A 16,932-nucleotide genomic window follows, 5' to 3' on the forward strand; every position below is an offset into this window, starting at 1 on the left:
TAAAAATTATGTCAGGTCTTGTGTAAATTTTTATTACGAATACATTTTGCCGTGTATTCGTATTTCCCGGGGGGACATGGACTGCACTCCCCGCCCCTTCCCCGTAGGAATAAAAAATTCCTTCTCTAAAGGGGCCTGCTTGCCCAGTATTCATTATTGTTGGATTTTATGGTAAGGCAAACTGCACTTCCTGGTTTTGAGCATTCGTTAAAGTCAACAGTAGTAGCCTTGTGTAAATATTACAATAGCAAGTGCTCACATAAAATAATTGGTTTCCCGGCGGTTACATGCTAAATTTTGTTCGTTAATACTTAACTATAACACCGTGACAATTTTTAAAGAGAGATTATTTGTATGTTGTGGTGTCAGTAAGGATAAGTATTTGTTAGTACAAATTATAACATATAAGTCTGAATACAGTATGGCGAAGTACACTCTGCCTTAAACTTAGCAGAATGTAATATTACTACCAATAATTCCATAGACAGAAATATTTATTTCTAATCAATAGCTACAAATGTAAAGAATTTCTTAAATAAGCTAATGTTTATTTAAGTCAAATTTATAAGACTAATGAAAATGATACAAATTATTAAATTAAGGCTAGTTTATTATTGTTTCAAGGCAGATACATTCTTTGGTATTCATGCATTGGCATCATTGTTGGTATTAAAGGCTTTTGAAATCTGAAGTTGGCGAGCTTGAGTGGGTGTGGGTTGTATTTGTTATTGTTATTTCTCACGTAGCGTCAGTGCTTTGCTGAAGCATTTTACTGGAATTGTTCATTGAATTGTTGTAGTGGTGCTAATGCTCTTTTAGAAATAACTACTATTTGTTAGTGCTTTGCTTACTTCAATATTATAACATAAACAGAAACACGCGTGTGTTCAGGTGTTACCATGCTTCGTACAACCCGCAGCAGTATCGTGCAAAAATCGGAAGGCAGTAGTGGGAGTGTTTCAGTGGTTTCCAAACAATATTCTAAAATTAGGTGATTCTTTTAATTATGTGTATCTAAATTTTGTATTTCGAGTATTATTGAATTAAGGATTGTACCTACGTATGTTTTTTTTTCCAGCTCGAGTAGTGTACAGGACACTCAAAGTATGATTAAAAATAAAGTTGATTTGCATGAAGCTGATTCTGCATTGGTGGATTCTTCAGGATACGAACACGATCAAAACGTAAGTTTAATTCTGAGTCAATTGGTCTATGAACTTAAGCGGTAACTGTACCCGATTAATTGGGAGTGCTATACGTGCATTAGTACTATGACATGAAATTTTCACAAATAATCTGAATTTAACCATTCTAAAGTTTTCAGGCTAGATATTACTTTGTACTTATCACTGCCGATAAATATTCTTATCGCCGAAAGTTCTGAGGAGTAAAAACTTTACAAAAATTTTTAAAAAATCGGGGTTAGTGTGTTTAGTTTTGGCTCTGCGCACATACATACAATTTACTTGTTTAAAAACGTGTTATAGACCTAGTATTTTATAAATTTATGTTTTCGTAATTGTAAATTAACTTACTCTACAGTGTCGAAAGAGGTAAACCTACTTAGTGATATTACTACGGTAATTGGCTACAATTCTCTAGTGTTCTGTCAGGAATTGATACCATTTTTAGGGTTTCTCTTATATTAAGTTCTTTCTGTACGAGCGTTGAGGTAATTCGTCAACTACTTGTCATGTATATAATTTTCTCTAGTTTATAATAATTTAAAAACAAAGGATATGGCGATGTTGGCACTTGGGAAGCAGAGGTACGCAAGTTTTGCTGTACAAAAAAGTGCTTTTGGCAAAATATTTTTTTCAGTTAGTAGTACGTACCCAGAATCAATAAATTAGATATTCTTTTTTTTTTCACTTCAAATTTATAGTTTGTAATGATGTCACTAACAAACAACTACCATCCTCCAAAATCTTGGTATTTGTATGGATATTTCCAACTAAAACTGCACAAATGTCAAGGGCTGCGCCTACTCGGACACACACGGTGTGCTGAGCTTCAGGAAAAAAAAAAAAACACGCTATTTGAAAACTCGATATGTTCGAGTATTTTTATGAGAGTGAAAAAGGCTAAAACGCGTGTTTTCAGAGTAAATTTTAGACACGAAACGGCTGGTACAGATTCTTGAAAGCATTCAAGGGCCTTGCATTACACCTTTATATTCATTTCTCCGCCATATAATGTTATGGTTATTGCTTACATTTCATAGCTGTCCTATGCACGACTAGAATACCGTGTGCCAGTCCACAGCCTTGCTCTAGACCATACCGCGCTAGAAGCACCAGCGAGCGTAGCTCATATCGTCCGCTTCAGTAACACAACCAACACGTCTGACTAGGCGAGTGCCGTTACTACACATGTCACACAGTTTTCACGTTGTGAAGAGTGAATGTAAAAAGCTTTGACTTGTCTCCTACATTGTATAAATACACTCTGTTGACGCTGAATCACGTTCATTGTGAAAATGCCATTTCAATCTTTCCTCAACCGTATTATTTTTGACTATTTTTATTTGAAGGCACAGACGGATTCAATTTTAACGGGTCAGTTTATAACGCGATACCATCCATTGCAGCTGTTGTTTTGTTTCGGCGGTAATAGAAATGACGTCATGGAAATAGGCCAATGAACGTTTGTAAAATTGGTATCAATGGGAAAGAGAACTATGTGTGCTCTTTTAGAATCTGTTGTGATGGTAAGGGACGGCGGTGTGATATTAGTTGTGAAATACTTAGTAATAGTGGAACAGGGAAGTAGCGTCTTAAATACGTGGTGTTCGTTAGGTGGGGTAATGTCGAGTATATGGAAGTAAATATAATACATTGAATGAAGATGTGAATTATGTTCGTGTAAGGAATTAGTAAATATCCTTTATTTTCTTCAGCTTTTTATTATTTAAACAGCCGTTATAACATGCAATGTCTAAGACACATTTCATTAATTTATTTATACATTTATTAAGCGTCGGCCAACAGGCAGCATCAAATAGGCTTGCACTATACAAGTATAAAACAAATTCAAATACAAATAACATAAACAATAGAAGAAAAAAATAACAAATTTAAAGTGGAGACGCGTATATCCAAGCAATCATGCATACATTGAAAAGTGGACACAGTCAAAATAAAATAAATTATAAAACTACCAAAAGAATCAACCCGAATGCACATGCCCAATGTATATACTCGTATGATATCTACGGAAATTAATAATGGCTATTACTAAAAGTGAATTAAAATGTTTTTATTATAAAATAAGCAACCTAGGTTAATGTTTTACCCTAATGGAACTTGGTAGTATTTCTGTACTGTTACGGGACTCATACTCGTTCAGTTTGTCATGTCTGAACCGTTAACTGAAGTAACTGCGCAGTTCTGTCCGCCGAAACCTCCGGCTGATTCGCCTGAGCCTTGGGACCCAAACTCCTTCTGGTCAACTGACAGTTCGCTTGTTCTTCCGATCTGAATTCAGGAGAACCGAGCGTTGCATGGTCACGTCATACTCGACGCGTGTTTTTCGCAGTGGTTTGTACCTTTTCCAGTACGTATCGCCTTGTTGCAGGTGTTCAACACGCAGCTCTCGGAGCACTCGCCTCGGATGGCGAACGGACAAGTGAAGCAGACGGAGGAACGCAGCGAAGCCAAGAATGACCAGTCGTGGTTTCACGTGCACTCGAACTTTTTCAGAGACAAGTTTTACTGGAAGTGAGTACATCGCCATTGTTTATTTACACTGCACGAATCTGGTTAACGTCAGTCTTTCAGTAATATGGGTTTTATTTCTTTACAGTTATCGTATTGTGTTTTTTTTTTTTTAAATTGTGCATGGCGTCATGGGAGCTCAAACTACTACCTTATTTGGTTGAATTGAGCGAGATAACTTGTTTATTAATTCATTGCACTGTGAGACACGGTGTTTGTTGAACACATCGACCTCCTAGGCCCACGAGACATTCAGTGCTGCAAAGAGAAGGAACCTTATGGCTGTTGCGACGTGCATGAATTATTCACCGGCTGTGTGACGCTTTGAGTGGGTGACGTCACCGCTTGCGCGAGGTGTTGCACTGCCCTGCGTCCCCCCCTATTCTACTCAGTTGCCGTGCGTGACGCCAGCCTCGTAAATACGACAGCTGTCGACCCCGTGGGCGGGGTAACCATGGCGACGGCTTGCCCGCCGGCCTCACCTGCGCCAACTGCCCCTTCTCCTCATCCTGTTTCCCCCCCTTTTCTATTTTATCAAACAACATGCACGTGTGCGAATGAGGGCGCGGTCCTCGCTCGTGTGGGTGGGGTCGCGAGTTCGATCCTTCCTCCCCCCCGTATCGTACTGGTTAGACTCGTCTGTGATCACATAGTTCGCAACTCAATCTAATCTTGGGGAGGTCTCTTCTCCATCTTGATTTTTAAAGTTTTTTATTAAATGTAATTTTTGATTTATTTTTATTTTTAAATATATTCATCCAATTTGTTTTTGGCCAACGAACGATCAGAATTTTGTAACCGCCAGGAGCTCATTCCTCAAAGGTGCAAGTCTTGTAACTAAAAATTGAAAGAAGTAAGCACTTTTAATCACATGTTTAATCACAGGCCTTTATCATAGATTGTCAAAACATGTCACTTGCAAGTAAAATTTTATGTTGTGTGAGACAAAGTGTAGTTGCAATTGTAACTAACAAGATTTGGCAACATAACTACATTTAATTAATGTAAGAGTTATACTTATTGTTATTATTGTTTAGTTGCAGTATAAATTTGTTAATGATTTTAGTTCATCTGTAATTTTTTTATTATTTTAGCACAGTAGGGTTAAACTCAACTACAATATCTTTTTAGGATAATTATTATTAATAAACTTGTAACCCACCTATGTTTTGAGGAAGGTAAAATATTAGTAGTAGACAACAAGTGTCAGCTACATTTTTGTTGGTTACAGTTGTTAATAAATCTCAGCTTTTAGGTAGCCTACAAGTAAATCACTTGTAAACTTATGAAAATTCACTTGTCTTTGCACAAGTGCTTTTGTGAAACATTTCTAACTATATGTATATTAAAGAAGTTGTAAAATTCTATTTGAAAGTTTCGAACTTGTACCTAGACGCGCCACTGCCTTTGAACATTAAGGGTCGGTCTTGCACGCTATGTCGGTTATTTCACATTCTTGTCCTTTTTTTTTTTTTTGTGAATTCATCACGATAACTCTTTGCATAAAATGTTTCGTCTCAGTTTCTCAACAGATTTGACTAAATATCTGGTAGCGTAAAAAAAAAAAGTCACGTTAAGTGTTCACTATTTTGGTAAAATACATGACCTTTTCAGCTCGAAAATAACGAGTGGTAAATACCTGGTGATAAAAATCTGACAAAAAAAAGATAAGCGCGCGTGTGGAGTCCACGTGCGGCAGAGGTGAAACTTCTTGATTATCAGCGTTACTAGAATTCCGTAGCATCACTGCTGCGTCATTCTACCTCTCCCCTGCCGTCTGCTCTTCTGTCCGTTACAACTTGCACATGGGTTGGAGTGGCTTCGCCGCAGACGCACTCTCCTCCTCTACTGGTTCCCCCCCACCACTTACATAACTATTCCTCTCGTGCGATCGGAATTTATTTTCGTAACGCTCGAAAAATTGTAGTTCCGCCCCCCCCCCCCCCCCAGCAAAGAAGTTTCACCTCAAAAAACAACGCAAGAAAGTTATGGCTAGAGACCTATAAAATTCGCGGTTTCGATGGCCTTCAGGATAGACTGCACATAACCCCTGTTCACTCGGGCAAATAACGCAAGTTCATTGGCTGCCGACCTGCAAGATGAACAGTGAGCCAATAGCAAAATTATCTAAGAGGTATGTGTGTTTGAATTCTAGCCTATCACCGGAATGAATCCGCGAATTTTGCAGGTCTGTAGTTACGGCAGTAGTAATGGCGAGGAAACGAAATGACAGACTCTGCGTGCGGACGCCGAGCCTCGGGTTGTAATTGCTATTCGGCGAGCACTTCGCTAACGGTTCCAGCCAGCTGCTGCGTGGCCAGAGAGGTCAAGTAGTTGGCTGGCTTTAGGGGGACTTACTGCTCGTATTGCCAGCGGTGGTAACACTCGGGAGTTAGGAATCGTCGTGGCGAAGTTGAAGCCACTTTTCAACCTCGCCGTCGCCATGTTACGTCTGATAATGGTTAGTAATTATAGATTAGAATCTCCGTCGTTAAAAACTGCCACTTCATGAAAAAAGAAAAAAAAGAAAGGCGTAATTTAACGGCTTCCTTAACCTACACACTTCAGCCAATGTTTTGGGTGTCTAACCAATATGGCGCAACAATGAAATGAAGGGGGAAAAAACGACTTCACATGCTTAACATATAATCACGCGGACGCCCCCCCCCCCTCCCCCACCCCCGGGTAATACCTCTAGTTTTTTTTTAACCTACGTTTCAAAAATCATTGCATATATGCCCGAATACTTGCCTCCGTAGAACATCGGATTTTTTTTAATTTGAAAAAAACGCGCGGTTATAAGGTGTAACATAGAGAAAAATATTCGAAAATTGCTGTAGGTATCTCTAATGTTTGCTACGCGACAGGTTCTGATTTTAAGGTCCCTGTCATTGAGGAAAGTTGTTCTAAAGCACAGCAGGGACTCACATCTGGCGGCGTTATTGCGCAGGCGAAAGTTAAAAGTTAATTATATTAGAAGTTCAAACAATTACCAATCTCGGTCTCCTGGCACAAAATAACCACCACAAATGTAGCCTTAAGATAAGTTTTTAAAAAAAAGTTAAGTTGACTTTACTGGAAACATAATTTAGTGGTATTTATTTTAACCTTTTCGGAACGAACACGATGAAACCTTTGTCACACTTTTTTACTCACGCGGTTTTTTTTCAACGTTCTCCCAAAGTTACACGATGTCAATTTTTCGGGCGTGTAGGAAAGGATTTGTGACTATATGCATCCTTTTCTTTTCTCCTCCGCTCTGAAATGCGAACGCTATTGTAGTGCAGTTCTGAAGAAACTTGATGCCGCGTCGGACAGTAGTGGCGTTACGAGGACCGAACATTTTTGTGAGTGGCCTTACTTTGATGGCCCTGGGGGGTTGTGGATTTAGCCTCCATAGGCCAACCTGGAACTTAAAAGTTCGACGGTGGTTTTTCGCTCATTTATCGTAAAAAATATTATATTTTCCTTATAAATTATACTCGGGTTAATTTCATAAACGCAAAAAAAAACTACATCTCATCATTTAATGAGTACAAAATCTTTGAAGTGTTTAATACGAAATTACAAAAACTCAATTTAAATCGAAAGGAAAGTCATCGGCCCTTTCAATTACGTGCAAATACAATAGAATCCTTAATTTTCCCATCAGTGACCTTGGTTCCCACAGAAAACTACACAAACAAGGAAAATGTCCTGTGCGTCGCCCCTGCGAACGGCAGTTCGTTTATTCCTGGAATCGACTTGAACTAGCCGTTTACTGCTAATGCAGTTTGTCGGGATTCTCACGAGATGGTGGCAGAGGAATTACACATTTATTTATTTTATACATACTGTTGGCCTTGATTTTTTGTTGATTAAAAAAAAGGCTGTGGAACACTGTCATGTACACATTTACAATCGTACATTTCCGAAACATCTAAAGTGATACATTGATGTATATTTGAGTGAAATGTACATTTACAAGAAAATAATGCGAACATAGCGTTGAAAGATAACACTTTGTAGAAGTTGTTGAATTTAGTTTGTAAGATTCACATACACACACACGCATTTGTTGTATACACACATCTATTAATATTTTTAGCATGTTTAACTTTTATAAGATATAGACAGTATGGACTAAAACAAATATGGTGTACTTACTATGTACTTACATATATAATTTAGAAAACGGAGCATAACTTAGGACGTTGCTATTGCCTCAGCGCACAGTGTAACCACACACAGAAAATCTCAAATAATCATATCCCTTTGTGGCCATTGTATAATTGTATACTTTATTCAACTATCCGGCGTCGGTGTTCGTTTTTGAGCGCGAACAACTCGTGATTTCTGCGATGGAGTATGTTACCGCCTTGATCCTTTTGTGACTCCCTGATCAAAACAAATCCTCTCCATTGAAAGTATCATTCGAAGAATGGAAACTGCCCTGTTTCGTGAGTTTTTTTTTTTACACCACGCGCACATCTACGTAACATATGGGCTGCGTATATTTTTGAAGGTCGTGGGAAGATCCCAGTACCTTGATTCCTGTTCGTTCCAACCTTGCATTGTGGCGTGCCTCCACGGGATTTGCTCCAACCACTCCTTGACAGCAGGCATTGTTTAGTGACGGTTAATTGGGGTAATTTGCATGCGTGATTGCAGGCGGGGCAGAGTTGTCATTGAAAGGGCTTGTTGTGCTTAGAATTTCATACTTACGCGCGCTTTTTCTTTATGTATTCGGCTAGTTACGCCCGCCTTACACGATACCTAATTCCTTCTGTTATACCCGTGCGTACAGACGTGTGCACTTTGGTTTGGTTACAGCTCAAATCCTCATAGTTGCCATATGCACGTCGAAAAGACTGCGCGCCAGTTCAGAGCCTTGCGCCTAGAGCATATACCACTAGCTAGCGTCGCATTTATCCCGCCTCACTATCACAGATACACCCCTGACACTAGACACTAAAGCCAGCTCCACGCGATACCCATTTCCTTAGCAGTTTTAATTTTTTTTAATTATCCTTCCAAGGGGTCTGACTGGGTATACAATTTTTTTATAACCTGAAGTATTAGCTAAAACCGTACTATAAACGTCTTCTATTTTTTTCTGCTATACCCACGAGCCGAATTCTTAAAGATGATGGATTCGCGTGTGGCAACACAAACAAAGAGGAACTTTATAGTATTAACTGTTCCGTGGATTTTAACCAGATGGGCAGTATTTTATTTAATTCATTGTGGAAACTCAGGTTCAAAGCCGAGGTTTCGTATTTTTTCAAGAATTATTTTCGCTTTTATCGGAGCCGTTTCATTATATAGTTCAAAATTTCTGTCTGCGAATTCTAGCGGCGGGTGCGGAAAGTATGTGTGATATCGTGTCCAGAAATTTAGTTAAAAATACAATTGGCTTATTATTTGTCACACTCGGTAATATTTTAAAGAATTCTACGTTAAATTTCGTGTCCGAGTTTCGTATTGTTACGAACGCAGACAGGACCGCGACGGCCGCCAGGTTCGGTGCTGGCTGGTGGCGCCGCACGGCCAATGACGTCACGCGCCGTCCACTGACGTAAGACATGCCACGCGTGCTTGGTCGGATTGCAAGAGTCTTTGCTACGCCCCTTCCCCCGGTTCCGCTCCCCGCGCACCGTCCCAGCTCAGGTCGCCGCCTAGGAATGGCGTGAATAACCGTCGCTGTTCTGGGTGTTTCGGCCCGGGGTCGGCCCAGGATGACGCGACACGTCACAACCGCTCTCGTCCCTTCCAGAAGGACGCCACGGGTATATAAGCGACGACGCCGGCCTCCGCGGGAGTTCCGCGAGTGAAGAGAAGTGCGACATCAGCGAAGAGGGTGAGAGACCCCCTCGAGAGTGGCGCGGCGCGTAGCGACGGGACCGTGAGAGTGCGACCGAGTGGCGCGTGACTGTGTTGTGTGAGAACAGGCGCGAGGTAAGGGGCGAACCACTTCAGTGAGGAGTGCGAACTGCGGGAACTTGACAGACATTAAGTGACTTGCGATTAAACACTTTTAAGTGAAAGTGATTGGTGATCACACATTTTTATGTAAAACAATTTGTTAGTAATGGAAATATTAGTAATTAATTGGCTATCTCTTACGAACCCAGTTACCCCACATACTCGTAACAGTAGGCCTATTATAAGTGTATTTGCAACATGATTTTGCTCGTTACCGAGGTTAGATGTTTACATAACACATGCTAACATTTTTGACGTGATAACGTCTTATAAATCGATGAACGCCGGCTGCACGCACGAAAAATTGTCACGTTCCGCCTGAGCCGAGCGTGCAAGAACCGGCCAACCACCGTGCGAGAAAATCTTCTGTAATATCATAAACAGGTTAAGGCGGGCTTTTCAACTAATTATTGTTCGTGATTATATTTAAACAAAATTATTTAAATTAAATTTTGCAAAAGCTGTAAATAATATTTGAAAATTAAAAAAGTATGCAATTTTTCATCAATTTTTTTTTCTTATGTGACGTTATCACGTAAAATGATCGTCCGTAAATCGACTTTACAGACAAACACCCCCCCCCCCCTTTTTTTTTCTATTTTTTTCTTTTTTTTAGAATTCTCCCGTGAGAAAAAAAAATTCTGTAACCGTCATTGGGTGCAACTGACGCTGCTCTTGGGCACGGTCAGGCTGGAGGACAATAGGACCAGCGCACTTCCTGCCCCATTGTTCGTGTCGCGAGTCGTTGGCGGCTTCGCGCGCGGAGCGCAGCCCCCGCGGAGTAGTCCTCGGGGCCCGTTTCTGCGTCCGGCGCTATTTCCGTCCGTGCCGGCGCGTCGGCGCGTGAAGCGCGGTGACTCACAGCTGCGCCGTCGACCCTTCTCTCGCGTGAGGCCGGGCTCACAAGAAGAAAAAAAAAGTGTGTGTTCACGTCGCAAGTTACGACCGTAAGGTCAACGTGCAGTTATGAACGCTTGTTGTGGCTAAAAGAAACGAAAGCTTGAAAAATTAATTGTTCTACATTTGGACAGTATCAAAAAAGAGTTATCTGTAGTGTGACGTAAAAACGGTTTGCGCGCGCAGCTGATGACGCAACACCATGTGCACCATGACTTTACTGACACACTGTAGGCCTACTTACATGGCGTAATAAAAAAAAACTGACTTTCATTTTGTATTAATCTACTTAATAGAAATAAAATAATAATTGGACTATAGTGCTATTATGAATACGGTTGGTAATAAAGTATCAATTCTATCAAATTAAAATTTAAATAAATACTCAGTATTCAATATTAATATTAACACGTGTATGAAATTATTCAATGTAGTAAAATAATCGAGATTAATTTTAATTGATAATGCAGATCAATAAATATGCTTAATGTTAATTCGGATTTGTTAATTTTAATTATTTATTAAATAATATAATAATTTATAATGTAAAAAAATCATACTTATGAGAACTTAAACTCACTTATATGAATACACTTGGAAATGTTTATAAACACAGTTTATATCATTAATATTCAAAATAAATAAATGTTTATTCATGATATGACCAGTATTCAATATCAATCATTAAAGTATATGATTTAAAAACATTTAAATTTTTATTTGTAGGTAGTATTTTCATTCTGTGAACATTTCGTTGCAGGATGCGTGCGCATCGTTAAAATTAACTTAAGTCGAGCGAGCGCACACGAAGTCATGCATACGGCTTTTGCGAAATCGGTTCGAAATAATTTTAACCAATGAAATCTCGCGACGTAATCTAAGTCGGTTGGTAATGATAGCAAACACAGTAGAGACTGTTACGACTCAGTTCTTTACTAACAACATAGGGGAGAGAGTGAAAAATAACCTAGTGGCCAGATTTATTAATATATTGTTTATTATATAATTTATTATCTGGTGTCAAACATTAACTTCATTTAAGGATTTTGAAGCACTGGAGGTTAATTTTTTCCCCATAAATCTACAATGATTAAAAAAAGTTTTCTAACCTAAAATAAAGTTACTTTTGTTGTCTTAAGGGGATTGGTGCACCAGCATCGTATAAAAAAAAAAATATATTTGTTAATGATTCAGCTGCTAGAGAATATTTGAACCATTCTGGTGTAAAATTTAATTTTTTATTTTTTTATTTTAATTAAGTTATTGCTGATTTTCGGTATTTTTTTTAATTCAAGCTTTATTAAAAAACTATAAAGAATTCAGTGGTAAAACTTTCGCAGATAAATTTTCAGACACGGGAGATATGACTGTGACCATTATTTTATCTGTAATCATTATTAATTTAACGTATTTACAATTTGAATTTTAATAACTGAGCTGCTACGAAATTGCGTGATATTCATTTGCGAATTTAATAACATTCGCGTTTTCATTTGTAATTCAAACGCCTACATATATGTCGGCTGAATGATTGACTTTATTTTAGTCTTTAGCTTATTGCAGTCGGACCTAAAGTAAAAACGTAGCTGTAGAAATTTGAGTCGCGTGCAAGCTCGGATACGAGGAATTATGGAGCGCGCTGGACAGTAGTGACACCTTGCGACAGTTTTCCAAACTTTTTGCAGCTCGTTCCCACTCTGCCACAGCTGTCTGCTGTTTACGAAGGGGAGACAGGATTTCGCGGGAAACTGATATGAAGGTCAACGTACTCATTTTCAGTAGATAAGAGAACGTGTTTGGTTTAGCTCGGCGTATAATTGAATGGTTATTCTCTGTTGTTATTTAGCACAGTGATTTAGCTAGATGTTTTTTGTTGCAGCGTAAGATTTATTCAGGAATAAAATGCAGAAGAAACCTCCACCAAGAGTACACAAAAGAACAAAACTATCGAAAGCCATTAGAGCGCTTAGAAAAAAGAATAAAGAAAGATAAGAGATTATTTTATTATAGCTTTTTTTACCATATATTTATTTTTCAGAGTTGAGTATGTACAACGCGATGGACGCGACAACAAAAAGATGTGTAAAATTGTAAACATGTTTTTTTTTTTTTCAGCAATGCGTGAACCATTCATAAACTATACTCAACATGTATCCGTATAATTACGTTTGAATTTTTTTTTTATGGCAGGCATCAATGTTAACAAGTTTATTAAGCCACAATAGACTTTTTTCAGAAAACTAAGTGTAGCAGAAAACACTCAACATAGTCTCACACAAAATCAGTTTACATGAATGCAGTTTTAAGAAGTAAGCAACGTAAATAATAGTTAAACATCATTTAATATCTGCTGGTAACGTTTCCAAAGTATCAGCTTCGCCTTCATTCACGAACAATATTCGTGAGTTTATTTATGTATTTTTGCTGGCTATTCGTTGGTGACTGTTAGGACTGCAAAATTAGTAAATATTTTTCACCCTATCCTGAGTTAAATCTAAGTGTGCGCGGTTAGATGAGGACCTAGATGTGTCTCAGGCTTACGCATTTACACTCTACTCATGCGGGGTATTAACCATGCGCGTAAGAGCGCGTTGCCATTAACCTGTAGGATAGTCTCAACAATCCTCTACGGACTCGAAAAATGTCACCTGCTCATTGGCTACTTGACTTGTGATAACTGTTTGTTGTAATGCCTGTGATTCATCGTTAGAGACCTGAAAAATTCGCGGGTTCATTTCGTGTTATGCTAAAATTCAAATAATTATACCTTAGTGCTGCTTCTGTCATTGGTTTATTGTTAATATGGAGGACTGAGGACCAATTAGAGACCCTCACTCATAGAAGTGTCGAATCACAGGCCACCCAGTTAAGGCGACACACAAGTCAGCAGCCAATGAACAGTTGGCATTTGCCCGAGTGTGTAGATGATATTGGAGTCTATCCTGGAGGTCATTGAACCCGCGAATTTTTCCGGTCTCTATTCATCGTTGATTTGGATGAGGAGTTTTCAGTGATTCAGAGCCTCCCATTTAACTGTGGCCAAATTGAAGAAGCAGTACACATGTTACATGCTTGAATTCATAGCGAATGGAAACAACAAATATTTACTGATTTAGTGGTTGGTAAAAAAAAAATATTATTCGTATCGCGTCCATCGCTTCGCGCCATGTTGGCTCCTATATTATATGGATTTACAAAATATAACGATTCATTTACGACACTTAAGATAAGGTGTGTAGGATTTTAAGAATTCACTTGAATTATTATTTAAGAACATATTTCAGGATAACTTGTGAAGACGCTCGTACAGACGGCACCGGTTGTGATGACTCATTGTTACCAGAGCAGGGGCCATCTCGTGTACACGAAGTGGCATGCGAAACCTCAACATAACTCGAAAATCAATAAGTGTTACATTGAAATGTGTCCACTACAAATTTTCAGGAATTATAATTTTGAAATTGAGTAGAAATATTCCTGCAATTAGCATTAAGTATATTTTAATAGACATTGAAAGCGAATCATTAAGTAGCTTCAAAATCCAAATACCAGAATACAGATAGTCTGTAACAATACAGACCTCACCGACTAGATATGGTCCAGATTGTTAATACTAACACATTTGAAAAACTGACTAGTTACTGAATATGTTGAAATTTTGTAAACCTGTTACTTTAGATGATTGGTGATGTAATAATGTCTCTTGGAAACTACATAAGATTTTAACTGCTTTTATTTCTCCATAAATTCGCAAATCACCATGGCGGCCATTTTACGATCACGATTTAGTTCTTAAATTTTAAATTAGTTTATTTGTTGAGAGCCTGGTACAATGTGTCTGACCACTAAAGCGATCCGAGCCGCGTAGTGTATACTACTGCGAGGTTGTCGAAGTAGGCTCGGGTCGGGACGAATTTCACTATGAAGAAACAAAGGTTTTTAATACATGAAAAATTATCCCAAAGCCGAAAATTTGTACAGTAGTAGAATGAACATTTCTTAGTAACACGTCAAAAGTTTAAGTACTGCCGCAAACCTTGTGCGTCACACCAAAAACGAGCAGTTAAGTCCAAAATGACAATTTTTTGCAACGATCCACAATAATGGATATTGCAAATGCAGTTTATGGAGTAGACCGTCAGTATGGAACCCAAAATAATCTAGAAACATTGCCCCATCTGAGGATAGTGATAAAAAGCACAAAGTTTAAACATGTTTCTATAAAATAGACCTTTTAAATCATTAAAGTTAACGAATTCACTTTCATTCAATTTTAAGGAAATATAAATACATCTTACATAAACTTAAAGAGCCCAACGTGGAAATCGCTTAGAGTAAACGTTTTTGCATATTTATTCATCTTTAAATTGGTATATTTTTTAAGTGTCTCATACAATTAGTCTGACCACTAAAGCGATCCGAGCCGCGTAGTGTATACTACTGCGAGGTTGTCGAAGTAGGCTCGGGTCGGGACGAATTTCGCTGTTAAGAAACAAAAATTATTAATACATGGAAAATTATCCCAAAGCAAAAATTTTGTACAGTAGTAGAATGAACATTTCTTAGTAACACGTCAAAAGTTTACCGATGAAACCTTGTGATCACACCAATAATGAGCAGTTGAGTCCTTAATGATAATTTATACAATGATCCACAAAAATGTTTCGTAAATTTAATAACTTTAATACTTTTTTAAGCCGGTTCTCATTATGGCACCAAAGTAATATAAAATAATGTCCTACATGGTAACTGTGATAAACACCTCAAAGTTTAAACGTCCTATTATTAAATTGGTAATTTTAATCATAAAAGGTAAGAAATATATATATTTTTTATAGAAATTTGACTACATGTTACATAAATTTGTTGAGCGTAGCGTCAAAATCACTTCATAAATATTGTCTGTGTTTTTTTTTTTGTAAAGTTTAAATGTGTATATTTTGAGTGTCTGGTACAATAGTCTGACCACTGATGTATTTCAAGCTGCGTAGTGTGTGTGCATCAGTGTTAAAGTCGCTCGTGCTGGGACGTTTTTTGCTCCAGAAAACTAAGGTTTTTAATGTATGGTAATTCCAGACTGAATTTTACTCTGAAAGAATAAAAGTTTCCTAACTGCAAGTGATTTTTGCTGCAAACGTAGATAAAAATCTTCCAGGATGCGATTTGCTTAGGTAAAAATATTAGTATGATCGACTCTTTAATTTCTAAATTATATATAAATAACAATAGAACTTCCCGGAAAGTTGTGATAAACTAACGATATTGCGCGAGTAGCACACCCGTACGTTACTACAGAGAAAGGCTATTTTCCTTGACCGTTAGGATTTCTGGGACGAACACCCTCTCACAGCTGGGGTCATAAAATACGGCCAAACTCTTGCAAAAACATCCACCACCGCTCTTTGCCACTAGCAATTCAACGAAGTAAGCTAGGCGCAGCACTCCAATGAATTAACTTAGAAAAAAATTACTAAATATGTAATTCTATCAATACATTTTACAACACAACTTATGTTTTATTTATTTTCTGGAAAAAAATAATATTATCATACGAATTATGTTATAAAAGTGACAAAACTCAATAAGCACATTTACGGTGTATCGTTTTCTTCAACTGTTATGTAGTAAACTAATTTCATACAATTAAATATATATATTTTATAATATAGGCTACATAAAAATTTTGCACAGATATGATCTAAAATAATATACTTAATGTATTAGAAATAAAAAATAATTATATTTTTTGGTATTAAAATAATTTTTAATAATAAAATTTCTGTAACAAAATACGAACACACGTATATAAAACCAGAGGTCCTCTAGAATTTTGATTTACAAGTTCCAAGCAGAAATTGTTTATTGTTAATTTTATTGTATCAAAAATCATTCATATAAGAAAAAAGAATATGAATATCTAAATAGATGTAACATGAATACACCCTATCATATGCATTAAATATATTTTAAGTAATCCCTAAATAAGACCAAGTTTATTGAGTGTCGCAATACGCAGAGTGTTTCAAAGCCCGCCGGCCGTGAAAGATCAGTACGGCCGCAGTACACTGCAACGCTCGGGCAGCTTTAATGAGGCAACTAATTATGCTAGACTCTTTATAAATATACTATCTTAAAGCTAAAAGTATAATTAAAAACATTTATTTAGACATTTTTTCGCATTGAGCTCTTCAAATTGGTGTAAATCGTATTTTTATCTGGGTGGCAAATATAAAAAAAATATATGTCGTGAATTAATCGCTTTATATCATATCTGAAATATTAAAAAAAATTTATTTCTAACATTAATGGGTGTATTACAGTTTCTAGATTATTTTGGTAAGTTTACGGACAGTCA

General features: G+C 37.5%; 1 protein-coding gene across 1 annotated transcript in view; it reads left to right on the forward strand.

The window, feature by feature from the left end:
* Positions 1 to 720: 720 nt before the first annotated feature.
* Positions 721 to 16,932, forward strand: part of LOC134537636 (klaroid protein-like) — an 83,367-nt gene continuing 67,155 nt past the window's right edge. The window contains exons 1-3 of the mRNA XM_063378300.1: positions 721 to 991; positions 1,079 to 1,184; positions 3,577 to 3,719. Coding sequence (XP_063234370.1) covers positions 900 to 991; positions 1,079 to 1,184; positions 3,577 to 3,719 — 341 coding nt within the window. The 5' untranslated portion in view covers positions 721 to 899. The remainder of the gene's footprint in view (positions 992 to 1,078; positions 1,185 to 3,576; positions 3,720 to 16,932) is intronic.

This window comes from Bacillus rossius, chromosome 12, assembly GCF_032445375.1.
Source record: "Bacillus rossius redtenbacheri isolate Brsri chromosome 12, Brsri_v3, whole genome shotgun sequence".
In the NCBI taxonomy this organism is placed as follows: Eukaryota; Metazoa; Arthropoda; class Insecta; order Phasmatodea; family Bacillidae; genus Bacillus; species Bacillus rossius.